Genomic DNA, 27911 nt, shown 5'->3' on the forward strand with positions numbered 1-27911 from the left:
TGGAATCTGTCACCCCTCCTCTCCCCAACCAGAGTAATAGTTAGAGAATCCAAAATATGGAATACACCTTTCTTCAACGCTGTCACTCACTGCTTCACTGGAGCCATGGTCCCGGTCCTCCTGAGCAAACTCCCGGGGCTGCTGCACTCACTCCCGTCCAATGTTGGGTGAGTAATAGTCCACGTGGGGACATGCAAAACAGCCTGTCAGCAGTCAGAACTGACCAAAAAATAATTTAACGTTCATTTTAGTTTTCCAAAGTTCCTATGGAATGTCTGTTTTCATCTGCGGTCCAATCCCTTCACCGTGACATGAGACAGGGACTCCTCAGCCCCCACACCTGGCTCCAGTTCACCTCCACAGCTTTCAACTTTGGTTTTATTGACAATTTTAATCCTTTTGGGACGTCCATCCCTTTTCCAAACGGATGGTACCCACCCCAACCTGCTGGGTAGCCGCAGGCTAAAGGCTAAGATACAGCTCACCGTTCAGGTTCAATCACACACACATGCATCACTGTTTACCGAACACGCTTCCTCCCTGTAACATCCGTCGACACCTCCACCAACTCACAGCACTATTCCCCCCGCTGGCTCCCCCTGCAAGTCACTAACCCTCTCACCAGAAACTCACCCCATACAATCCATCAGCCACAAAGCCTCTAACAGTATTCCCTCACTACGTCATCACAACAAACCACACTTGAATCTGTCCAGCCTCTGTCCTCTCCCTCCCCAATTTTCACATCAACCACACCACCTGCAAACCTGCCACTGAATTCCTGGAATTGTTTCACTGCTTCAACTTCACATAGTATATCAACTTCCCCACTCACTCCCATGGTCAAATCCTCGATCTAGTCTACTCTACTGGCCTAACATTAAACGATCTCTCCGGCATCAACCTCCGCATCTCTGACCATCTCACCATCATCACAGACACCAAGATCCCCATCCCAAAAGACAAATGCTATGCTATGCTATGACTATTACAACAACACTCTCTCCTCCTGTCTCCATCTGCTGGCTTCCACTAAAACCATCTTCAACCATCATAAAAGTCATCTTCACACACTCAGCTCCCTGGTACACCCCTGAACTCCATCCTATGAAATCCCATAAACGATAGCTCGACTGTACGACTCTACAATAAAACCCGCAAAACAGTACATCTCCATGCATACACTGACCATCTCCACTTATACCAAACTGCTCTCAGCACAGCCCAGTCCACTAACCACTCACACCTCATAAACTCTGGCTCTAACAACCCCAAGACTATTTTTCCACAATCCAAAAAACTTCCCAACCCCCCCACCCAACAACATCTCTACAGCTACCTGACCACCTCCCCTGCTCCCTTAACCACACCACCTGATCGCACCCCTTCACACTCTCAGTGCCTGTCACAGGTCTCCCTGCTGTCACCCATGGACCTACCACAACTCACCAAGGTAATGAAAACCTCCACCTGCACCCTAGATCCCATCCCATCAACTCTCATCAAGACCTGTCACCCCACTCCTCGTCAATTTCCTCCCTCTTTTCTGACTCTGTCCCCACACCTCTAAAAATTGCTGCTGTCACTCCCATCCTCAAGAAACCAGTTCTCAGCCCTGACATCATGTCCAATTTCTGTTCCATCTCCAGTCTCCCCTTTCTGTCAAGAATTCTGGAACGTGTCATTGCTGCTTAACTCAAAACCCACCTCTCCTCTAACCACCTGTATTAAAAATTTCAATATGTATTCCGCCCACAACATAGCACTGAAAACGCCCTCCTAAAAATCACCAACGGCCTCCTTCTCTTACTCTGGCCACCTCACCATCCTCATCATGCTCGACCTCACTGCAGCCTTCAACACCATCAATCAATCCATTCTCCTCTCCCGTCTGGAAACTTACTCCAACATCACTTGCGCTCCGCCCCTACCTACACAGCATTAATAACTATACTTCCTCCATTGCTCCTCTGTCCCAAGGTGTCCCCAAAGGTTTCGTTTCCAAATCCCTCAGCGACAACTCCACTGTGTCCCCATCCCTACACCTAGGCACCTTGGAGTTGTTCTCGACAGCAACCTCACCTTTCAACAACATGGTAATCACACCACCAGGGCTGCCTTTTTTCACCTCAAAAAACATTGCCATCTCTGCCCGTCACTGGGCAACTTCAGAAAATTTGATCCACGATGCTTTTACCACTGCTGCCCTCTCCCTCTGGAACTCACTACCCACACGTCTGTGACTGCACAGACCAAATCAAATCACTCATCAAAACCCACCTCTTCAGAATTGCCTGAGATGTAGGCTTATTTTCTCATTGATTTCAATACAATCTGACTTCTTATTGTCCCTGCTGGACATTAGAAAAAATGCAGCTTTACAGAACTTATGCATTGGCTTCACTTTTTAGAAGCGGAAGCTACGTCCATTATTTTATACAGTCTGCGGGTGAACCACTACCTCCCCAACACAAAGTGTGTGTGTGTGTGTGTGTCTGAGCCAACCTTTTGGTCCTTTAATGAGTTTGATCTCAATGATGGTCTCTAACATTGGCCTACGGCGCCGCACATACAGTCGAACAATAGAGCCGGCAACCTTCAGGGCTTCTACTGCCTTACTGTGAGAGACTTCAGACACGTCCGCATCATTCACCCGTAGGATGCAGTCGTTAACCCTGGAAGACAAACATTGTGGATTAATGATGTTTTTAATGGTAATAATTAAGGGCAAAGCACTATTTCATTCTTTACACAATACATTGTAAGAGAGTAACAGAGTGTTTGTACGGCATATGCACAGGAGCCACCTTGCCAAATTGGTTAAAGGGATAGTTTGGCTTTTTTGACATTAGGGGTTGTATGAGGTACTTCTCCATAGTCAGTGTGTTACCTACAGTAGATGAAGGTTGGTACGCTGACAATTTGGAGAAGCAGACAGGAGATCTGACACAGAAGCTGCTAAACAGATTTTAGGGTCCGTGCAAACGAAGACGCGTTTTCCTGTAACCGCAAAACTTTATTGTTTTGGCCGACCATCCACACACAGCCGGTGTTATCAGAACCTGAAAACAGTATCTTTTTAAACCAGGTTCCAGAGTGGGAAGATTTGAAAATGCCCCCCCCATGACGGCAAAACCGCATACTTTACTCACATTAGAGTTTATTTGTCAAGCCAGGGTTTACACTTTAGTTTCAATGCGCATTCTCATAAATTGCGTCATTTGACTCACCCTTTGGATAGATCAAGGGACCGGTTTTCACTGAAGAGGAGCAGATCATTATAATCATTATAAACGCGTGCTTGCAAAAAAAAAAAAAAATAGCAGATCATGTAAATCTGTAAGTGAACTTCTAAAAATAACTATGTCAAATGCAGAATTGATCGCAATAAATCCCAATAGAGTGATGCTGATTTAAAAATGCAAAAGCAGCGTCCAACCTGCTTTATACATTCATACAACCCTTAAAGTCTTTTTACCAGCTCTGACAATTCATGAACATATTGAGAAATGAGTTCAGCACAGCTACAACCTTAAAGATAACACAGCACACCGTATTTTTGCTCAGATTTTCAGCATCACCAACTGCATGCAAATATGAACCTGTGACAAAGAATCACAGCTCAACACTAAGTGCACGGCTTTTTTGTGTAACATTTCCAACATAAGGTCCAACAGGAACGACAAAATAGTAAATACCCTCTAATAAGTGTCGATCTAACATGAAAGTCTAGGTCTTAGTAATAAGACTTAGCTGAAAACCTCCTCCAGACCTGGGGTCCGTTTCACAAAGCAGGTTCAACAAACTCTGAGTCTAACCCTGAACTCTGAGTTGATCTACTCTTAGATAGGAAACTCTGAGTTTTCAACTCGGAGTAGTTTCACCTGGAGTTAAGCGCGTGCACCACAAGTATAAAAAGACAGCATCAATGTTCTATTAATTAACCAAGCCTATTTAAACTAAGACAGACTTCTACTCAGCCAACAGAAAGAAAGCAGATTCCCATAAAATGGGTGGTGGCCAAGCACCGTCACCTCTAACGAAGGCTGGTAAGCCACTTGCACAAGTATCCATCAGATGTGGCATCTACCAAGGAGTTGCTCTGTCCCCACTGCTGTTCTGCATAAGTCTGAACCCCCTAAGCAAAATAATCAACAAGAGTGGCTATGGATACCGCCTCAAGAATGGAGCTACGATCAGTCACCTCCTTTACATGGATGACATCAAGCTGTACGCTAAGAGCAAACGGGACATTGATTCCCTGATCCACACCACCAGGATCTACAGCACTGACAGTGGGATGCCATTCGGGCTCGAGAAATGTAGTAGGATGGTGACACGGAGAGGCAAGGTATTCCACACCGAAGGGGTTCCACTCCGAGAAGGAACAATAGCAGACATGGAGGACAGTTACAAGTACCTTGGAATACCACAGGCAAATGGCAACCTCGAACAGGCAACGAGGAAAGCGGCAACTGCCAAATACCTCCAGCGAGTAAGACAAGTCCTAAGAAGCCAGCTCAATGGCAAGAACAAGTCTCGGGCAATAAACAGCTAGGCCCTGCCAGTGATCAGATACCCTGCGGGAATAATCAGGTGGTCAAAGGACAAAATACAGACCACAGATGTTAAGACCCGGAAGCTCCTCACCATGCATGGCGGGTTCCATCCCAAATCCAGCACCCTGAGAGTGGATGCAAGCCGTAAGGAAGGAGGCCGTGGACTAGTGAGCATGCGAGCCACTATCCAGGATGAAACATCCAAGCTCCATGAATACATCAAGGATAAGGCCCCCACGGATGACATACTCAGTGAATGTCTCCATGTCGCCATAGACAATGGCGAGCAAATGAGGAGGTGCTGGAGGAGGAGCCAACATGGGAGGACAAGCCCCTACACGGCATGTACCACCGGAACATCACTGAAGTGGCTGATCTCAAGAAGTCCTACCAATGGCTAGAGAGGGCTGGCCTACAGGACAGCCCTGAGGCACTCATCATGGCTGCACAGGAGCAGGCCCTGTGCACCAGAGAGATAGAGGCCCAGATATACCACACAAGACAAGACCCAAGGTGTAGGTTGTGCAAAGAGGCACCTGAAACGATCCAACACATAACCGCAGGGTGCAAGATGCTGGCAAGGAAAGCATACATGGAACTGCACAACCAAGTGGCTGGTATAGTGTACAGACACATCTGTACAGAGTATGGACTGGAAACCCCAAGATTCAAATGGGAAACTCCTCCAAAGGTGGTGGAGAATGAGCGAGCGAAGATCCTGTGGGACTTCCAGATACAGACTGACAGGATGGTAATGGCAAACCAACCAGATATTGTGGTGGTGGATAAAGGACAGAGGAAAGCTGTGGTGGTGGATGTGGCAATACCAATCGATGGGAATATCCGCAAAAATGAACATGAGAAACTTGAAAAATACCAAGGGTTCAGAGAGGAGCTGGAGAGAGCCTGGAAGGTAAAGGTGACAGTAGTGCCCGTGGTGATCGGAGCACTAGGGGCAGTGACCCCCAAGCTGGAGGAGTGGTTACAGCAGATTCCCGGAACAACCTCGGACATCTTGGTCCAGAAAAGTGCAGTGCTCAGGACAGCAAAGATACTGCGCAGAACCCTCAAGCTCCCTGGCCTCTGGTAGAGGACCCGAGCTTAGAGAGAGGGTCAACCAGCTGCGCACCCGCAGAGTGTGAGAAGAAATTTTTTTATATATAGAAATGGTACCGCTCTAAGAAATATTTGTCTGGAAATGCAAGAAGCATCTATGCGTGGTCTGATAATCATCTCCCGACGACTGCTGTACCTACATCCACGGGATCATTATCAAAAGGACATGGCATGGTAGTGAAAATAGTCGCCACCTAATATAACTTCTATTAACTTACCTTCTGACTGAATGAATGAGGAAATCAAATACCGTGTGTGGCTGAAAGAGGGCAGAGACAGAGAGAAACCTGAGGTTTTCTGAGAAAAACCTGGTCCCGACCAGGTTAGGTTCATAGAGGATGTTAACATGGTAACCGACCGAGAGGTTAACTTACCTCTCTCTGTGAAACAGGCTAAAGTTACCCCTCTTTCTCTGGTTTGAGTTACCTCCCTTTGTGAAACGGAAAACTCATTTCAGGGTTAACAGACTTAGAGTTTTTACTAAACCTACTTTGTGAAATGGACCCCTGGTTAAGTTGAAAGCCTGAGTTACCATGGTGATACAGCCACACTATTAGAAAGCGACTATTGTCTCTGTGTCAATCTTTTGGCTCAGTGAGAGTGGTGAGTGAATCAACTCATTGCAATCAGGTGTGTGTGGGGCACTGATTGGCATTGATAAAGCCCGAGTTTGGGGAGGCTTCATATACCCTGAGTCTCCAGTGCTCTGAGTTGAAACATTATCTCACCATCAGAGGGAGAGCTTCTTCCTGTGGCTTCTCAAGTTGTTGGTGTATCTCTAAGCACCAACTCAGAACTTTGCGTTTATTTGTTGGCATTTGCCTGTTTCCCAGTGTCTAACTTGGGGTGTGTGGAAGAGAGTAAGGCTTTATCAGTGTGTGTGTGTGCAACAAGAACAGGAAATAGAGGCCAATAAGATCACATCCTGCATATAACAGAACTATTTATGGGCATGTTTTGATGATGTTCTGGACACACAGAAACACTGGGAGAGCTTGGGTGGTGATGGCCAGTAATAGGAGTGTATATATGAAATCATGGGGCGTGTCAACACACAGACATCAGTATAAAGTGAGAGACTGGTAGGAGACATTTTGGAATTTGTCTGACGAAGGTGTAGTGAGAGCTCCTGTCAATTTGTGTTAATAAAATTCCCCCTTGGCGGCTGAGACGATCTCTGCTGACTGATTTGTAGATCTTTCTATTTTTATAATACATCGTTCTGCAATAGGTGCTGAAGAGTTTGTTGTGACTCCAGCCTTTTGGGTTATCAAAGGTCCGCCTTTGCCTTTTATTTTGTGTTTTCTGCGTCTCCTGGACAATTTTGGTTTCGTGGCAGCGGTGGTTGAGTTTATCTTCTTGGTGTTTTTTTTCTCCTTTCGTATCTATCGCTATTGCAATTTTGTAGTTATCCCTCTGGGGTTACTTAGAGACACCCCTGGGTCTGCACCTGCGTCCCAACCCCTCCACCTTCCTGATAGTGTCACAGCTGACCAAGGCTTTGAGCGCAACATACCTCGCCAACCCACTAATCCAGCTTTGTAGTACACCCACAGACTGTAAGACTGTTACTAATAAGAGCCAGCAGCGGGTCCCAATTTTACGTATCGAACTATTATGAGTCGGCAGAGAAACATTTAAGGAAAATGAGTACACCATGTATGTGATTGTTGGCAGTTGATTGTTGTTGGCAGTAGTGACCTATGTGCTCCTACATGTCTGCAATGTGTAACAGAGAGACAGAGTGTAAATGTGGGCATATGCGTGTTTATATCAGTCAGCGAGCGGCTCATCCATGCCCTGGCACTCAAGGACACAACTCCCCTGAGGGTATTCATAGTGACCAGCTGAGACCCAGCATGCGCACACACAGATACACACACAGACACACACACAGACACACACACACACACAAACACACACACACACACACACACACACACACACACACACACACACACACACACACACACACACACACAGAGGGGAAGCAGAGCGAAAAGCTCTGCATACTTAGCAGTAGAACAATATTTTCGTTAAAACTTGAAAATGTTTTTATTTTTAATTTCAATACCAACACATATATTCTGTTTTATATAGAACTGGTGATCACTAAATGAACAACAGCCAATAATAATAAAAATCTCTACATTGTGAAAAAAGTCTGATTTAAGCTTGAATAAATATAACTTGAGAAATTGTATCATATAGGTTAATAGAAATCTTTGAGAAATAAAATGCTAGGGTTATTGTTGGTTTAGTCCTGACTACATCCATGCTTTTATCTCTCCACAACAACAGACTCCACAAGAAACACTTAAAATGCTCCAAGCAGTCCCTTAAGCCGAGCCAATGCATTAAATATGCTTAGTGCTCTTCTACAGCATCCCACAGCAGCGACAGGAAGTGTGTCTGGTTTTTATAATTTTATAGAAAACCAAATCCTTATCAGTCCTCCTTCCTCTCCGAGATTAGACTCCCCCTCCAACCATAATGCATTAGTCTTGCTGCCCACCTTGGAATGAGTGACCATCAATTAGGCTAAGTGTGATTTATGCTCAGCCGGTTCTTTTGCTCTCTGCTCCAGATTGATGCTGTGCATGCATTAGGCTCCTCTCTCTGACAGTAATGCTCCAGAGCTGCAGCTTGGAAAAAGAACAGGAACTGGCCGGAAACGAAAACCAGCATTTTCCATCACTGCTACTTTAAAGAAAAAAAAATGAATTACTGCTCTGTGGTTGTATGCCTCCACCAATCAGTCGAGTGGAGGCGAGTTGCAGTTTACATCCAAACTGTCCAGACTTACATGATATATGCAGTGGAGACATTAGGTGCGTTTCCACCAGTGTTGTGCCTGAACGCATTCATTGAATGATAGTTCATGAACACGTTCATATTTGGGGCGAACGTGAACTGAACATACTGTATTTCTGCCTGATGAAGGTTACAGTTCATTTATTTCACATGCGAGTAACAGCAGTAAGCTTGTGAGTAAGGTTTTTTCCAAACTGCAGTTAGCTCTCTGGCTACCATTAGTACCACTTCTGCTTCTTCTTCTCCTCCGGTAAAACACGGCATATTTTATCTTATGAACTCCTGCCTTGTCTAGAAATATCTAATAAACAATGATGCATGCACACGGATAAAATATCAACACATTTCCACAATCCATTTCTTATGGCTGTAATTACAGGGGAACATAATGCTGCTTCTTGGACAACATCAAAGACCTGTTCTGTGAACATGGTCAGGGATTCAGAGATGAAAGGGAGTGCATTTACTGCCACCTGAAACCAGAAAAAGTCCAACAAATGTTCCAAGAGGCCAGACTGTTCAATTCAAGCTGTGGCTCTCCAGTAAGAGTGTTCACGTTTATAAAGTAAGCCTTCACTGCTGTAGAGTGATGAATGAGCTCAGGTGTGTCACTTGTGTCACTTGTGTGATCTGAGGGACTGTATCCACACCCCCTCATTTCGTTTAATAATCATTTTACAGATGGTGGGTCACCATTAAGCAATACAGAAGAGGGATTTAGTGTGAAGACCAGAGCTCAGTTAGTGTTTTTGCTGCAGAGTACTAAAGGTTTACTGTTATGGTTTTTAATTGGAGAGTGCAACTATAAAAAAAAAAAAATGTGTTGTTACTCTTGAAATTAAACAAACAGAAGTTTCATTTGTGTGATTTCTAATTATTGTTTATATACATGCTACTTGAAAAATAGTTGAAAAAAGAATGATCATTTGTTAATATAGGTATCAGCAAGATGAACTGACAAGAGGAGTTTCTGCAGGGCTCCCCTGAGAACCATTAGAACAGTGCTGGCCACAAGCTTTAGTCCTTTTTTGTTGTTGTTGTTTTCCTCCTTCTTGAATTACTTTATTTTTGCCATAAGTCGTAGTTTTTTTTAATTTTTTTTTGTACTTTAGCTATCTTCTTATGTTATATGTTGTTTGGTTGGTTATTGTGGCTGTGTCTGACGTGGGTTGTTGGGAGGGATGGCGGAATTCATGTTGGGGTTTTTGTGTTTTTGTCTCTTTTCTTCTGCACTTTACTGTACGGCTGTAATGCTTTTCCCTGTGTACTCCCTGTGTCCCTGGGGAAAAAATGAAATTATGACATTATACTGTTATTTCTTCAAACCTAAGCTCCGGTCTGCTCTCTCCTACCACACGTCACATCCCGCTGAGAGCTACATCCAATCAGCAACCGGCTTCTCTCAGGGTTTGAGCTTATTTCTTCCATTTGTTTAATGTTTTCTCTAAAAGGAACTAATAACTAGTACGGTTAAAGTAATCAATAAGCAGTATTGGATAAAGTAATAGTATTGTTGGTACCCATCCCTACTCATTTCCATATATGTTTATAGTAAAATGTAGTATTTAGTACTACATTTTCATTGTCATCCCGTTTTTATCTTTCCACTTGTCACTTCTTATTTCTCTTTCTATTCTATTAATGCATTTTTACCTTATTATAACCTAGAATTGTCATCTAATCTTATTATTGTGTTTTTACTTATTAACCTATTTATCTTATTTTATCTTTGGTATATTTATTGCCGAGTTGACCTGTTCTCTTGTCAAGTAGATTTCTTTGTACTGTGTTAATCTACATATAACTAATAATACTGAAACTTGATCTCTAATCAGAAGCTTGCGTGGGGCAGTGTGAGTGACTGACCTCAGTCGTCCATCCTCTGCTGCAGCTCCTCCAGGGATGATCTTGGTGATGAAGATGCCGGGGTCGTCACCGATGTGTGGGTTATCTGTCCCTCCAGCAATGCTGAAGCCCAACCCTGAGTTACCCTGCGGCAATGGAAATCAGTCAGTGACAAAAAGTTGTCTGCAGGTAGGCTTATTCTGTATGTAGTGTGCCAAAATGCCAAAAACTGCATGTATAAACCACTAAAATTCTGATGCCGTGTCCGGTTTCCTCGATGCACACATTGTACATTAACTACAGCCTCTTTTCTTAAATATTTATATAAAGCAGTGGTTCCCAACCTTTTTGTGTGTGACAGCCCTATCAAATGAGCACCCTTCATCAACACTGCTGTCATGTTCCAAATGTACCACTGGTCGGGAGTCACTGATGCACAAAATGAAATAAAGCAATGTATGAAGTATGAATGTTATAAACAATAATTTTCCATATGTTGATCCGCCCATGCTTAAGTAAACAGTATGACTTTATAGTGTCACTGCTCTCACTAGGATTACAAAGTGTTCAGTTTCCCATTAGTAAATGGCTCCGGCAGTCTAGAGTTAATCTGACTCTTTTTTATCAGGAGATACTATGAAATATTGTATTTATAAGTGACCAGCGGCATCACACCATTTCTTTCAGAGCAGGAGCTGTACTCTGTCAGCCTACTAATACAAACTTTGTAAAATCCCCTAGAAGTCAAGCTTTGATTAAGTTGTTAGCTGATGGGAATAGCAACTTCTCTTGATTACAAACCCCACTGAGTGTCCCTGCAGGGCCTTTCAGCCTGGCACACTGAATTAAAAAACATTATTCAGGTCTCCAGGGCAACGACTTGAGAGGACCAGACACAGGCCTGCCTATGCTCAGAGACTAAACATGATGGTTTTGGCCATCATCTGATGGCCGATGATAAATATGGATGTCCTGGAGTATGGATGGAGGCTGACTACTGTCTAGCCCAAGTTAGGAGAGGTGTAAAATGAGACTTCAGAACTTCTGATAAGCCTTGTTAAATTTAGGTGTCATGATCACTTTCATGATGTTTATAAAACAAGTTATTTTAGGTCAGGAGTTGTGTAGAATTAAACCCCTTCTCATTCCAAATCGTCCCATACAGCTGTTTTGTCAGGGCCTTTTGGCGTCACTTGTCAACTCACTTGGTAGTCCTGTGTCTAAACCTGTAAGGCTCCACTATAGTTGCCGTTTAAACATGTGGTTAACTATGTAGTGAGGTTTAGGCAACAAAACCCCTTTCTAAGAATTAGAAAAATGTGGGTGGGTAACCCTACAGTAAGTTTATTTATAAAGTAAATACAGTGGTGCACAGGACATGATCGGGACATGGACTGCATCCTCCAGAGGAAGGGATCCAAGTCTGGTGTTTATTTGCACAAGGGTGCTTTGTACTTCGGCATCAAATGGTGAAAAAGTCCACAATGAGCTCCTTGATCTTTTGATGTTATGGGGCAGGTTTTTGTCTGCACACCACGCTGCTAGGAGTAGGACCTCCTCCTTGTAGGCTGGGTCATCATCGCTGATGAGGCCAATCAGCGTTGTGTCAACTGCAAACTTGATGATGGTGCTGGAACCATGAACAGGTGAGCAGTTGTAGTTGAAGAGGGAGTAGTAGGGCTTAACACACAGCCCTGTGGTAAAATGGTGCTCAGGATGAGGGTTGAGGTGGTGCGGTGTTTGTTGGTTAGAAAGTCTAGTAAGCAGTTACAGAGGGAGGGGTTGATGCCCAGGTCATTCAATTTGGTGATCAGTTTTGAACAGGTGATGGTGTTGAATGCTGAGCTAAAGTCGATAAACCGCATTCTCACTTAGTTGTTCCTGTGGTCGGGGTGGGATAGGGTGGAGTGAAGGGCTGCCGTGGTGGCATTCTCCGTACTCCTGTTCTGGCAGTAGGCTAACTGGTGGGGGTCCAGTGTAGGAGTTAAGCAGCTTTTGATGTGAGCCAGGACCAGCCTCTCAAAGCACTTTGTGATTATGGAGGTGAGTGCAACTGGGGACAGCTGCTTGGGCAAGTGACAGGTTGGAGATGTCAGTAAAGATTCCTGTCAGTAAAGATGCCTGTCAGCTGCGCAACACAGGCCTTGGGGATCCGCCCAGGGATGCCGTCAGGGCGAGCAGCCTTTCGTGCATTAGTCATAAAAGTAGTTAAGCTCCTCAAGGAAGGAGGCGTCACTGAATGTGGGGGTGGGTTTATAATGTGTGATGGCCTGAATGCCTTGCCACAAGCGTCAGGGGTTGGAGCTGTGCTTGAAGTGCTCCTCAATCCGTAGCTTGTAGCTGTACTTGGCCTTCTTGATGCCGCTCTTCGGTTAGCCCTGAATGAACTGTAGGCCCGAGCATCGCCTGACCTGAAAGCGGTGTTGCGTGCCTTCAGTAGTAGTTGGAGTCTGTTCATCCATGGTTTCTGATTTGGGAATGTGGAAATCCTTTTGAGGGTGGTGACACTGTTAATGTTGGAGTTGATAATGTCCTAAACAGAGGCGGTATAAGAGTCAATGTCTGTGTGGGAGTTAAGAGTCAGTCTGTGTTTTCGAAACTATACCGAAGTGTAGAGTTTGCCCCCTCAGGTAAAACTGTTCTTACTGTGGGTTTTACATGTTTGATGGTGGAGAGTGCTTGGGGAGCAGGAACAATGAGGGGTGATCACTTTCCAAAGTGTGGGAGGGGTTGACTTTGTAAGCCTCAACTATGTTTGTAGTTTGTCTAGTGATGAGACCTTCAGCCCACGAGACGAGACTAGACGATACATGATACTGAGTTCACAGGAATGAGACTAAATTTTAACACTATTTTAAACTTTCAAAGTTTTCTTGATTTCGATTTCTGCGGTGGTGCTGCAGGTGTCATTGCATAGTGCTACTGTTGTAGCCTATGGTACTCATGCCGGTAAAGTATACCTCTACCCAGGGCCACTGTGAGGCGGGGGGCCTCACTGTCCAAAATGGCCCCACCCTCCCCACACAGTCACTGTCTGCTCCACACAGCGTGTTCAGCCGGGAGATCGAGGAGGAGAACGCCCCCTGAAAAAGGTTCTGATACCAATCCAAAGACTCCAAAGACTCATAATTATCTTGAGACCCTCTTACAAAAAAATGTAGGTGGGCATGAGTTTAGACCTTACCAAAATTCAGTTATGGGCAGGAGAAGGAGGGTAAAAAGAGCCGTAGTTAGACACAATCAGCAGCTTAGGTCCTGTCTCTGTAAAGGCCCAGTGCAAGGCTCCAGCAGCGACACAACTCTGCTGCTCAACTTTTTGTGCTATATGGCCGATGTTTTTTCGTTGTTTTTCGTGTTGTTTTGTGCTTGGCACTCAGGCATGGACTCTGCAACGCGAAGGTTTCTTCATCCGGTAAGTCCTCTAGCATTCAGCAGAGCCAAAAATGGCAGGGTCCTTAAGGGAGCCTCCGCCACTGAGCAGCTTTCCATTGGAATGAATGGGTGCCATTTTTCCCATCCGCTGTCCATTCTTTTTCTACGTATGATCACGAATGCACCCCTTTAGCTCAATGGTGCTTTCAGCAAAGGTGCTGTTGAGTCTTGTTTCCATGAAAATCATGTTGTTGCAGTCAATAATCCAATTGTGTGAGGTAGTCCGCAGCCAAAGTTCGTCCATTTCATTTGCCAGAGATCGTACGTTGACAAGGATAAGCTGGGAATTGATAGCCTGTGCGGAGTTAGCTTTAACCTAGCCCTTAGGCCACCTCAGCATGTAAATGGTGTTTACGTTCCTGGTGCCATCTGTTCGCGCTTCCGGTCTGCTGAGCTGGGTTGGTGCGCTCCGCTGACAGAATTGCAGGAGCCGATGTTCAGAAGTTAATGTTGGCTGTATGATATGTTCGCAGGACTGTACTGAGTGAACAGACTTGAAATCCTTCAATTCAATTCAGTCATTTAAATCTATTCCAGACATTAGCCCATGATATCCACATTCAAACATTTCGAGACTACCGAGCACAGATCCTCTCATGAGGCAGTATGGATGTTTTGACCTCCCTCTTTCACTACCTTGCATCTTGTCTTAAAGCCTTTAGGAGATCACTTCATGGCACCACAGTGTTGATGCATGTTCTTATACCGTCTGAGGTTAAACACAGCTGTTGGGGATGTGTGATACTGACCCGCTCAAGGGTGATTTCCTCAAACTCGTACTCAATTTCTGTACCGTTGACCTGAGCAAAGAGAAAGAAGATTGAGCCAAGACATTCTCTCCATGTATTAGTCCTTTTAAACATTGCTTAAAAATTAAAATAAATGTAAGTGATGCTGAATAATCACATTGAAGTAGCCTTTATTCATAGAGGAAGATGTAAAGCGTTCTACACTAAGGCCAACTTTGCATTCAAACTGAACAGAGGCTGACAGGTGTTTTCCAGGTGCCAACTCAAGTTAAACAATTCAAGGTGATGGTTAATCAACATTTGCTATTTCTGCTACAGTCAGTTCATTTACATGCAGCTTAAAAACCTGATTATATTTGGATTAAGGCAATACTCCAGTTCCTAAAACACCAGGTGAACTCCATACCCTGGGAGAAATCGACGTTTTCATAACCCGGTTAACAGACCTAGATAACTGCTTTAGTAACACCAGTATTTGTGCATGTAAACAGCGTACTTGGACTATTATGGGGGCACAAGTCTGCGCAAGCTCCGTGGGTTATAACTGACCCCCCTTGTGGTAGGGGCTTTTTATCCGGAAATAGAATAAACCAGGAAGCAACGGCGCCGAAAACAATGTGAAAAAAACACAAGCTTTACCTTTAAACTGAGGGAGGACTTTGCCATGGCAACTAACATTACTACCAAGAAGACCTGATTTTGTCGTAATCCTGTCCAAAAGCCCCCCCACCCCCCTCGTGATTTTGACAAAGGTCAACCGGGAGAAAAAGCCGTAGTCAGACCAGCTGTATGCTGCCAGAGCGCCACCTACTGTACCAGAAGTGGAGTTACTCCTGACGTTCTTCCCATTCTTTCCCTTTTGGGTTTGCGAGGGGAATTTCAATAAGCTGATTATTCCCTTAACCGGGGCAAAACCCTACTCCGTCTACTGCTCAGTATGTAAATGCACTGACTGAGGTTAGCTGCAGAGGAGTCGGTCTCATCTTGCATTTCACTGAGAAGATTAATTAGCAGTGAGCACTTCCGTCAGTATGCATTCATACAGAAGAAGCAAATCAGCATATGAGACACTGCATATCATATTCCCAGTTGGACATTATCTTTGAGCAGCATCATATGTAATTATCAGAACTTCCTATGTAGAAGCAAGCAAGACCTGAAGAGTACATACATACAAGTTGTCTGGCTGGCAAAAAAGACTGTAGCTGAGGCAAAATATCCTGTCCTCATTTCTTCACAAATTAGAGAACCAACTGTAAACATAACCTCCAACTGTGACAACTTAATCATGAAAAACTCACCACCACTTGAAGTCCAGTTTATTAATCTAGCTTCAATTATTCGTTTTGATTTCAAATACTTTGCTAAAATACTAAAGGTGAAGGGAGTCTTGTGCTGGCCATTTATCTTTCACAAACATCAATAATTCAGCACTGCAACCTCATTTATTACTAAGATAAGTTACAGGATCAAAATATACCCATGCAGCACAGTTCTACTGAGGATTTTTTTTGAATGGGCTTCTACTGAAGTGTGTTTAATCTGCTGGAGGTATTGATTTTTTCTACTAAAAAAGACTAATAGGGACATTACAAAATAGAGAGAAATTTAAACTCACATAAGGAACTGACTCTGTGTTGACGATTATCGGGGCAGGGCTGGCCTGTAAGAGAGACAGAGAGAGAAGGAGAGGCTTAGATTTTAGACTCACCATTGTCCTACTTCCCATAAATTTATCCAGGGAACAAGCTTGTGGAGCTTGTGTTGTATCATCAACAATGTACTTGCATTTGCTGAATGACACCCGAAACACTCATACACTGTACTCCGACACACTTATTATAGAAGGTTTAACAAGAGAGAGGGTCAGGAACACGAGCAGTAGACCAGTGGACATAGTAAGTTTGTGCAGATGTGCTGATAGGAAAGACGGGCAGAATTTATGATTCAGGACAGTAGCTTGTGTTGGAATGTGCCGTGAATGCCAAACATAATGTTCACAATAATGAGACCTATCTTCTCCCCTCTGTACCTGTTATGGCTCTAAAGCAATGCTATCTAGTCTGTATTGTATATTGGAAATGTGAACTCCAGTCAGGTGATACGATTGCAGTCATAAATTGTGCAGTATAAAAAGAAACCAATGTCACACAGTACACACAAAATGCTTTCTCCTGATGGCATGTAGAAAATGAATAGATGGTTAAAGGCAGGACTCCCAAGAGAGGAACTCGCCATAACCGAACCTCCAAATAGCAGTGGAGTTTACAGTACATAAAAAAAGGAGAATTACTTCAGAAGATAATGCTCAAGGATGCATTTGGGGATTCCTTTGAAACTTGTCCTTTGATTTTGTGTCCATAAGATGAAAAGAACTCAAACAAACAAGGGCTATAACAAAAGAGAGGGCTAATCATTCTCCTGGGAATAATTAGAATAAAAAGATGAAATGCATATCAAGTAGTATGTCATTTTATTATGTGTAAAAGATTAGTGACATAACCAGGGGTGAGACAAAATATTGATATGGCAAAATATCGTATCACTTCGTCTTGCCATACATTAGTGATACATTAGCGCCAAATATCAACATTTTTATTAAAGAGATAAGTGTGCACTTCTTCCATTAATGTTTTCGTTCTTTAGTTTTCTGTAAACTCCGTTAACACAGGTTGAAAATAGTTGTATCCTTCCTTTGAACATTTGAACCTCAGACCCAGTTAATAGATATTTTACATTGGAATGATGGCACAAACGGCCCTGGACGTGTGTGTGTGTGTGTGTGTGTGTGTGTGTGTGTGTGTGTGTGTGTGTGTGTGTGTGTGTGTGTGTGTGTGTGTGTGTGAGTGAGTTAAAGAAGCACTAAGCTACTTAGGTTATTGTATATTTATTCAGCTTTGCATAATCATCAAGGTCATACATACATCACTGTTACATGATGCCGTTTCACAGCAATAAATAGATTTTTCGTAAGATCCTATACAAATTGTTGTGTAAAAGTTTTCGTAAGTAATCATATGTTTATGAGAATATGTTGTTCAACAGAATCACAGTATCGTGATACCATCATTATCGAGGGCGGCGTATCGTGATAGTATGGTATCATGAGTCCCACTGTAATTTTATAACAGTAACCTAATCCTGTCACGCTGTTTGCAGTTTGTATACATATACAGTACATCTTTATCACGGCTATATGTGGTGTCATAGTACCTGACAGAATGTGCAGCTGACTGACAAGATGCTGGGAAAGATGAGGCAGTTTGCTTTGTCATTAGTGCAGTGACAGCACATATCTTCAGCTCTCTCTTCAGACTCTGTCCGCTCAGCTGAGACTACATGACTTGATGATACTAAAGGACTAGCTGCTGCTGTTCCAATAAAATGGAATCAATTCAAGGGATGAATATTTTTAGGTTTGCTTCGATTAAAGGATATTTTCTGGTAAAAACAATCTCTCAGGACAAACAGGAAGTGAGTTTTCTCCCACACATTTACATTTGAGGTCTAATTTATCATTGTGTTCTCATTTCTACACACAAAACCTAATTGGGCGTGACAAAGGGGCGGTTGGGAATCAAAGGGCTGCTCACCCTGCAGCTGTTAATAGCTGGGGGTTAAACCCCCAAGTGGGGCCAGGAGCTCTTTGCCAAGATTCAGAAACGTCCCTGTCCATCTCAAAATAAGTAGAAAAGAGATAATCCAGGCAGAGAGCAGGGTCTCTGCCTGGATAGATTCTAAATTGAATAATGTCCCCCAGTTTGTGTGTTCAGGGCATTAGCATGCAATATCTCTTGGCTTAATCCTGAAGCACAAGAAAATTCAGATAACTGTGGTTCTTTCAAATAAGAGTCTGAATTGTGTGTGTGCCTGAACATCACAGAGACAGACAGTGACAGAGAGACTTGAATTAAAAAAAAGAGAGAGAGTAGAGTTGGCCGGCCATGCAGGACTGTGAAGCTAGAAACTGATTGAAGGTAAATGGTGTTCATGAAAAGAATGATGAGAGGGATTAAGACACATCTGCTTGCCCTGTAGACACTAACCATATGAGTGAATTCACAGCTGTTCTCAGGGAGAGCAGGCAGCACATCAAAAATTAACTCAAGGAAAAACCCTTTACTATTTTTTACATCCAAAATTAAAAATACTCATTTATTTATGTACCACACATATCAGTTCATGCATGTAGTGTCCAGAAAGGACGTTCACTTTCCTTCTCAGACAGAAACAGTCACTTGCGGCTATTACAGAAGGACAGATGCTGAGAAAAAAACAAAGAGGCTTTTTCTTCTTTTATAAAAAATGATCTTCCATTATGCCAGAGAGCAGGAAACTAATCAAATAATCTGATTGTAGGTCAGGAGGATTTGTCATTAATCCTACTCTTGTCACTGGATGCTTTCTGTGGCCCTATGTCTGTCGGTTTACAAGCAGTTGTGCAGGTCAACACTGTGGAGGGGCATACCAGCCTTGTGACCTGTACAGCAGTGAAGAAGGGTAGCCTTTTATGTACTAAGGTACAGCATAGACCTAGAAATTATATTAATTAATTTAGTGTCTTAAAGAAAAGCTGGAAAACTTTGTACTAGTATGCCCTTCAGTACCCAACACAACACAACATGGATACCACTGCCACTATGAATTCACATGTATGCACACACAGACCCCCGAGATGTAATGGCCACTCAACTGCACACTTAAATGCATGCTTTACTGCACTTATGCTCATTGCTCTTCTTGTTCATGCCTCTTAACATCGCTATGTCATCAACTGCCTTCAACAACACATTAAGCCAGTGGTCCAGCAACAATGTTAAAAGGCCTTCATGGAGCTATAACCCCTGCCACTGACAATATCATAGTCTAATAATATTCTACGAATTCTGCCAGAACAGAAAAAAATAAGACAATTCACAGTTCAATGTTGTAGTCTAACTAAAGGCTGAATGCAGAGTGTTGTATTAAAGTGTAACTCCGGCGACCCCAACATTAAGCAGGCTCTGTTCATATTGACCGATGGCCCAAAGTCGATAACCGAATGCACTGGAGTTCAGTTCTATCGGAGTTAGAATAGACCTGAACTTGTTAATTGACTTGTTTGGGCTGTCTGTCAATATAGACATAGCCGGATGCTAAGGCTTGTAGCATTGTAAAACACTCGTTAAATAAACTAACTACGTTGTTGGTGCTTTGTTTTCTGTGTAGGGATTCATCTCATGCTGCTACAGGGGTTTGGTGTTATTTTGAGCAGTATGAGTGGTTTAAAAAAAAGGCGTTTTGGATGGTTCAGCGCTCCGCACCGAGCTACTCAGTCATGTCTGGCTGCTTGCGATTGTCCGGAATATCTCTGTTAATATTAATCTGTGATCAACGAAAAAAACTGTCTCAATGACTTATTTGATGTATATTCATGCCAAAGAAGTTATTAGTTATAGTAGTAGTTATAATAGTAGTAGTTATTAGTATACTAGTTATTGGAACTAGTGTCCAAATGGAGCTTCATGAAGCATTAGTAGTTGGAACTCTGGCTCAATGAATGGTAATTCAGTGTGCTTTCATCCCCTTGTTGAACAGAGAGCTCTATCTAGTGTCCACAAATGAAAGGAGGAAAGACAATACTTCATGAAGATTATTTGGACATCACTCATTTGAACTCAGTAAGTACCAGTTGCCAAAATGTACTGTACTGTATTTTGTAGCTTCATTTATTCTGAAAAAAACGCATTCATCAGCTGAGACATAACAAAGCCCTTAACTGAATGATAGGAAAGGTGTAAAACCCTTACTCCTACAGTGAAGACTGTCATCAAATTTGAAAAACCATAAATGCAGCATCAGATACTTAAGATGTTACAGAACGAGTTGCTTGCTTCTTATGCTCTTGTCTAGGTTTGCTCAATAATTCAGAAGTTCCTCTATGTATAGTGGCTCATGAAAATGGGAGTGTATCAATAATTCACTGGCATCTCATGTAAAAATAGTCAACAACAAAATGTGTGATGCTTAAGTATGGTTAGAGGCAAAAGAAAATGGAGGAGTATGATGGTAATGGAGAATTAAATTCAGCTACAGGGATGAAGAACTTAAAATGTGACTGACACTATTGTAGAATGGAAGATAATCTGTCCATATTTTTTTGGATAATATATTCAGGGTCTTATTGGAAATTATTTTCTCTCCAATTGTATCAAAGGGAAGTAATGATTAAAGACAAAGAGACAGATGCAACAAATAAAAACAGGTTAAATCTAGTCTACGCATCTGAGCATCTGGTCAGGTGCTTACATGAACTGATGAAGCCTCTTGGATGAGAGGTGAAACGTCTTCCTAGACAAATAACCAAGTCCAGTTGATCTTGACTGAAATTGCTTTGAAGATCTATATGGTTAGGTTTAGGTTATAGAACTACATTGTTAGGTTTTGACAAGAAAACTTCATAGTTGTGTTTAGGCAACACAGCTACATGATTAGGTTTAAGAAGCAAAATGGCATGCTTAGGTTTATGAAACAAAAAGGCATGGTTAGGTAAGGCAACAAAACTACATTGTTAGGTTAGGACAACAAAACTACATGGTTAGGTTTAAACAACGAAACTACATGGTTATGTTTAAACAACAAAACTACATTGTTAGGTTTAGGCAACAAAACTACTTGGTTAAGTTTAGGTAACAAAACTACATGATTATGTTTAAGTAACGGAACTACATGGTTAGGTTTAGACAAGAAAACTACATAGTTGTGTCTAGGCAACACAGCTACATGGTTTGGTTTAGGCAACAAAACTACATGTTTAGGTTAAGGTAACAAAACTACATGGTTTGGATTAGGGAAAAAAAACTACATGTTTAGGTTAAGGCAATAAAACTATATGGTTAGGTTTAGGCAACAAAACTACATGATTATGTTTGGTAACAACTACATGGTTAGGTTTAGACAAGAAAACTACAAAGTTGTGTTTAGGCAACACAGCTACATGGTTATGTTTAAGAAAAAAATTGCATGGTTAGGTTTAGGCAACAAAACTACATGGTTAGGTTTAGTCAACACATCTATATGGTTAGGTTTAGGCAAAAAAAACGACTTGTTTAGTTTAAGGCAGCAAGCCGACTTGGTTAGGTCTAGGCAACACAAATACATGATTAGGTTTAGGCAACAAATATACATGGTTAGGTTTAGGCAACAAAACTACATGGTTAAGTTTAGGCAACAATACTACACAATTATGTTTAGGTAACAGAACTACATTGTTAGGGTTGGACAACAAAACTACATTGTTAGGTTTACGAAACAAAATGGCATGGTTAGGTTAAGGCAACAAAACTGCACGGTTAGGTTTAGGCAACAAAAGTACATGGTTAGGTTGAGACAACAAAACTTCATGGTTAGGTTTAGGCAACAAAACTACATGTTTAGGTTAAGACAACAAAACTACATTGTTAGGTTTGGGAAACAAAATGGCATGGTTAGGTTTTGGCAACAAAACTAAATTGTTAGGTTAAGGCAGCAAAACTACTTTGTTAGGTTAAGGTAAAAAAAACCTACTTGGTTAGGTTAAGACAACAAATCTACATGGTTAGTTTTAGACAACAAAACCACCTGGTTGGGTTTAGTCAACGAAACTACTTGGTTAGGTTTGTGAAACAAAATGGCATGGCTAGGTTAAGGCAAGAAAACTACATAGTAGTGTTTAGGCAACACAGCCACATGGTTAGGTTTAAGAAACAAAATGGCATGGTTAAGTTCAGGCAACAAAACTTCATGGTTAGGTTAAGGCAACACATCTATATGGTTAGGTTTAGGCAATAAAACCACATGTTAAGTTTAAGGCAGCAATCCCACTTGGTTAGGTCTAGGCAGCAAAACTACTTGGTTAGGTTAAGGCAACAAAACTACATGGTTAGGTTTAGGCAACAGAAGTACATGGTTGGGTTTAGACAACAAAACTACATTGTTAGGGTTAGACAACAAAACTACATAGTTGTGGTTAGGCAACACAGCTACAGGGTTAGGTTTAAGAAACAAAATGGCATAGTAAGGTTTAGGCAACAAAACTACATGGTCGGGTCAAGGCAACACATCTAAGTGGCTAGGTTTAGGCAGCAAAACTACTTGGTTAGGTTAAAGCAACAAAACTACATGGTTAGGTTTAGTCAACAGAAGTACATGGTTGGGTTTAGAAAACAAAACTACATGGTTAGGTTTAGACAAGAAAAGTACATAGTTGTGTTTAGGCAAAACAGATACATGGTTAGGTTTAGTTGAAAAATCTACTTGATTAGCTTTAGGCATAAAAAACTACATGTTTAGTTTTAGGCAGCAAGACGACTTGGTTAGGTCTAGGCAACACAAATACATGATTAGGTTTAGGCAACAAAACTACATAGTTAGGTTTAGACAACAAAACTACATGGTTAGATTAAGGCAATAAAACTACATGGTTAGGTTTAGGCAACAAAACTACATGATTATGTTTTGGTAACAGAACTACATGGTTAGGTTTAGACAAGAAAACTACATATTTGTGTTTAAGCAACACAGCTACATGGTTAGCTTTAAGAAACAAAATAGAATGGTTAGGTTTAGGCAACAAAACTTCATGGTTAGATTTAGGCAACACATCTACATGTATATGGTTAGGTTTAGGCAATACAACCACATGTTTAGTTTAAGGCTGCAAGCCCACTTGGTTAGGTCTAGGCAACACAAATACGTGATTAGGTTTAGGCCACAAGTCTACATGGTTAGGTTTAGGTTACAGAACTACATTGTTCGGGTTAGACAAGAAAACTACATGGTTAGGTTTGACAAGAAAACTACATAGTTGTGTTTAGGTAACACAGCTACATGGTTAGGTTTAAGAAACAAAATGGCATGGTAAGGTTTAGGCAACAATCTATGTGTTTAGTTTTAGGCAGCAAACTGACTTGGTTAGGTCTAGGCAACACAAATACATGATTAGGTTTTGGCAACAAAACTACATGGTTAGGTTTAAGAAACAAAATGGCATGGTTAGGTTTAGGCAACACAACTACATGGTTATGTTTAGGTGACAAATCTACTTGATTAGCTTTAGGCAACAAAACTACATGTTTAGTTTTGAGGCAGCAAGATGACTTGGTTAGGTCTAGGCAACAGAAATACTTGATTAGGGGTAGGCAACAAGACTACATGGTTAGATTTATACTACGAAACTACATGGTCAGGTTTAGGCAACAAAACTACACGTTTAGGTTAAGGCAACAAAACTACATGGTTACGTTTAGGCATCAAAATTAGATGTTTAGGTTAAGGCACGAAAACCCCATGTAAAGGTTTAGGCAACATATCTACATGGTTAGGTTTAGGCAACAAAACTACATGGTTATGTTTAGACAACAAAACTACATGGTTAGGTTTAGACAACATAACTACTTGGTTAGGTTAAGGCAACAAAATGACATGATTATGTTTTGGTAACAGAACTCTATGGTTAGGTTTAGCCAAGAAAACGACATAGTTGTGTTTAGGCAACACAGCTACATGGTTAGGTTTAAGAAACAAAATGGCATGGTTAGGTTTAGGCAACAAAACTACATGGTTAGGTTTAGGCAACAAATCTACCTGGTTAACTTTAGGCAACAAAACTACATGTTTAGTTTTAGGCAGCAAGCTGACTTTGTTAGGTCTAGGTAACACAAATACATGATTATGTTTAGGCAACAAATCTACATAGTTAGGTTTAGGCAACGAAACTACATGGTTAGGTGTAGGCAACAAAACTACATGGTTATGTTCAGGTAACAAAACCACTTGGTTAGGTTTAGGCAACAAAACTATATGGTTAGGTTTAGGCATCAAAACATCATGGTTAGGTTTAGGTAACAAAACTACATGGTTAGGTTAAGACAACAAAACTACATAGTTGTGTTTAGCCAACACAGCTACATGGTTAGGTTTGAGAAACAAAATGGCATGGTTAGGTTTAGGCAACAAAACTACATGGTTAGGTTTAGGCAACCAATCTACTTGGTTAGCTTTAGGTTACAAAACCACTTGGTTAGGTTTAGACAACAAAATATATGGTTAGGTTTAGGCACAAAACTACCTGGTTAGGTTTAGAAAACGAAACTACATGGTTAGGTTTACGAAACAAAATGGCATGGTTTTAAGGCAACAAAACTGCATGGTTAGTTTTAGGCATCAAAACATCATGGTTAGGTTTAGGTAACGAAACTACATGGTTAGGTTAAGACAACAAATTTACATGGTTAGGTTAAGGCAACACATCTACATGGTTAGGTTTGGGCAGCAAAACTACTTGGTAAGATTAAGGCAACACAATTACATGGTTAGGTTTAGACACAAAACTACACGGTTAGGTTTAGACAAGAAAACTACATAGTTGTATTTAGGCAACACAACTACATGATTAGGTTCATGAAACAAAAATGGCATGGTTAGGTTGAGATAACAAAACTACATGGTTAGGTTGAGGCAACAAAACATCATGGTTAGGTTTAGGCAACAAAACTACATGATTACGTTTTGACAACAAAACTACATGGTTAGGTTTATGAAACAAGATGTCATGGTAAGGTTTAAGAAACAAAACTACATGATTAGGTTTAGACAACAAAATTACATGGTTAGGTTTAGGCAACAAAACATCATGGTTATGTTAAGGCAACAAAACTACATGAGTAGGTTCATGAAACAAAAATGGCATGGTTAGGTTAAGGTAACAAAATGACATGGTTAGGTTTAGGCAACAAAACATCATGGTTAGGTTTAGGCAACAAAACTACATGATTATGTTTTGACAACAAAACTACATGGTTAGGTTTATGAAACAAAATGGCATGGTTAGGTTTAAGAAACAAAACTACATGATTAGGTTTAGACAACAAAATTACATGGTTAGGTTTAGGCAACAAAAGATAATGGTTATGTTAAGGCAACAAAATTACATGATTAGGTTCATGAAACAAAAATGGCATGGTTAGGTCAAAGTAACAAAACTACATGGTTAGGTTTAGGCAACAAAACATCATGGTTAGGTTTAGGCAACAAAACTACATGATTACGTTTTGACAACAAAACTACATGGTTAGGTTTATGAAACAAAATGGCATGGTTATGTTTAGGCAACAAAACTACTTGGTTAGATTTAGGCAAAAGAGCTGCATGGTCAGGTTTAGGAAACAAAATGGCATGGTTAGGTTTAGGCTTCAGTCTCAGTACTTCAGTGTTTTTGGGACTTGTCTTCAGTGTCTCTCTGTGTGTGCGTGTGTGCGTGTGTGTGCGTGTGTGTGGCAGTCCACCTGTATTCAAGCAAACTCCACATACATGAAATATACTGCAAACAAACACCATAAAAAGTGGATGCCAGAGACACAACATTATCACATGTATTTCTAATATGTAACATAATACAGAAGACTAGTGTACTAAAATAGTTAATTGACTATCTTCAATACTTCAGTTTTTTTTCCAGGCTGCATTCAAGAGTTAATGAACTTCTTGTGAACCTTGCACAGCTCAGCAGAGGTTATTCTATTATCCAGGAGCGACAAAGCTTCACGGAAAAATGTTCTCAATGAAAAGGTAGTGCGGCATATCTGTTGCTTTTGTGCTTCTCCGTGCCTGCATGTCGTTCAGTGTCAGCTTTCCCCTGACTGCTTGTATCAACATCAAAACTACAGTGTGCAGAAGCCATGAAAGCAGTCTTGACTGCTTCTTCATTTAAAATTGTGTTCTTTCATCCATTTTGGATTGAATGAAGTTTGACGTTTTGGCATGATGGCACACTAACAGCTATATTTCTGTCTACGAATCCGGCATCCGGCTTTCAGGTCTGCTGCTCTCAGGAGGACTTTCTTGCCACCGCCACCTAGAGGTCTGTATAGGTCTGTATAGGTCTGTATTGGTCTGTATTGGTCTGTATTGGTCTGTATTGGATCGCATCCAACTGTCTACGTCATTTGTCTACTTCATCTACACATACACATGGGCAGCGTCGCTTGATTTCCCTGGATTTCCCGCCACTTCGGCTCCAGAAAATATTGTTTTTAACTTAGTTTTGAGTTTGCATATTTGGAATCACTCGTACCCAGCTTTTATTGTATTTATTTCTTCAAACCATGGACCGAAGCTTTTAACCATGGTTGCCTCTGATTACACTGGAGAAGTAAACTGGAGAAGTAAAACACAGAAGTTGTGACGCCGAATCGCACTAGAGAGGCGCCAATTTTTAAAGAATTTCTTCAACTCAGTGGGATCTAAAAACAACTTAAGTGGGCTGCCTGTCCAGGAGTGAAGAAGGATCTCCCTGGACATTTGGCACACCTCCAGGCAGCCCGTGGAACAGCGTATTCCCTCCATGCTGGTTGTCGGGACCACGATGGTCAGGCACTTGAGGGTGCGCTGCGGGTGCGAAGTCCTTCTCTCCCACAGAGATGCGCAAGCAGCCACACTCCACAGATGACACAGAGAGCACGTCACCTGCTGCTGCTGCTGCGATGAAGTTAGTTTTAAGTTGGATATTCCACATATGCACTCCTGTCCCAGTCTATCCAAATATTCACCTTCAAACTAACTTCACCCAGGTCTGCTGCTGCAGTTCCATTACTGTTTGTCATATTGGTTGGCTTTAATAACCAAAGGGCACAGCTGAAACAAAACTGCAGAGCTGCATAAACGTTAGCTTATTACTAATGTTAGCTTATTACTAATACTAGCTTTGTGAGAAATTAACTTTTAGATTAGCGTTCATTAAATTACATATTTTTGAAAAGTGTTTTCTGCCACCATCTGCTTGCTAACGCCCCTAAACCGGGAGGAATAGTCAAGGAGGTTGAGTGCTCTGCCCTCCAGCTGTGTTCACAGCACAGCTCGGCCTCAACACTGGTCCTGCAAGCCGGTTACCAACGATTTAAAGAACCACCAGTCCAAGGTCCTCAAGCACGACTTCCGGGTCACGGTGGACCGCCTGCTAGAGACGATGAAGTGTCTGAAATTTCCCCCGCCGCGTTTTGGTGACGTCATGTACAGCCGCCTCCGCCAGCTGCACCTGTGGCTTAAAGGATACTGGCTTGGGAAAAGTTTTCCATTTGTGGACAACTTTACGGCCTTTTTTAACAGACTCAGGCTTTTTAAACACGACGGCCTGCACCCTTACCAGGAGGGTCAAGACTTTTATCTGCCAACATTGACCTGACGACTAGAGCCTTGCACCATCACCACCTCCTGACAACAACCCAGTGTTGGGATCATGATGCAGAGTCCCAGTTTAATACACCTCTCTGCGCTGCCCTTACCACAGACGCACAGCAAGCAGAGCTGCAGTCTTACACACCTCTCCGCACTCCCTGTGGATCACTTTCCACCTCAGTATCCCAAACATACGCTGTGCGCC

The 27911-nt window shown here is 42.0% G+C and overlaps 1 protein-coding gene across 4 annotated transcripts in view; it reads right to left on the reverse strand.

Annotated features, from left to right (window-relative positions):
- Nucleotides 1-27911, reverse strand: part of dlg2 (discs, large homolog 2) — a gene marked incomplete at its 5' end in the record, with an annotated part of 390565 nt that overhangs the window by 79155 nt on the left and 283499 nt on the right. For all 4 annotated transcript variants that reach the window (XM_083926483.1, XM_083926482.1, XM_083926484.1 and 1 more), the window contains 4 exons: nucleotides 2506-2675; nucleotides 10356-10480; nucleotides 14516-14566; nucleotides 16134-16178. In XM_083926483.1, the coding sequence (XP_083782609.1) occupies nucleotides 2506-2675; nucleotides 10356-10480; nucleotides 14516-14566; nucleotides 16134-16178 (391 nt within the window). The remainder of the gene's footprint in view (nucleotides 1-2505; nucleotides 2676-10355; nucleotides 10481-14515; nucleotides 14567-16133; nucleotides 16179-27911) is intronic.

Source organism: Echiichthys vipera (assembly GCF_963691815.1).
Source record: "Echiichthys vipera genome assembly, chromosome: 14".
In the NCBI taxonomy this organism is placed as follows: domain Eukaryota; kingdom Metazoa; phylum Chordata; class Actinopteri; order Perciformes; family Trachinidae; genus Echiichthys; species Echiichthys vipera.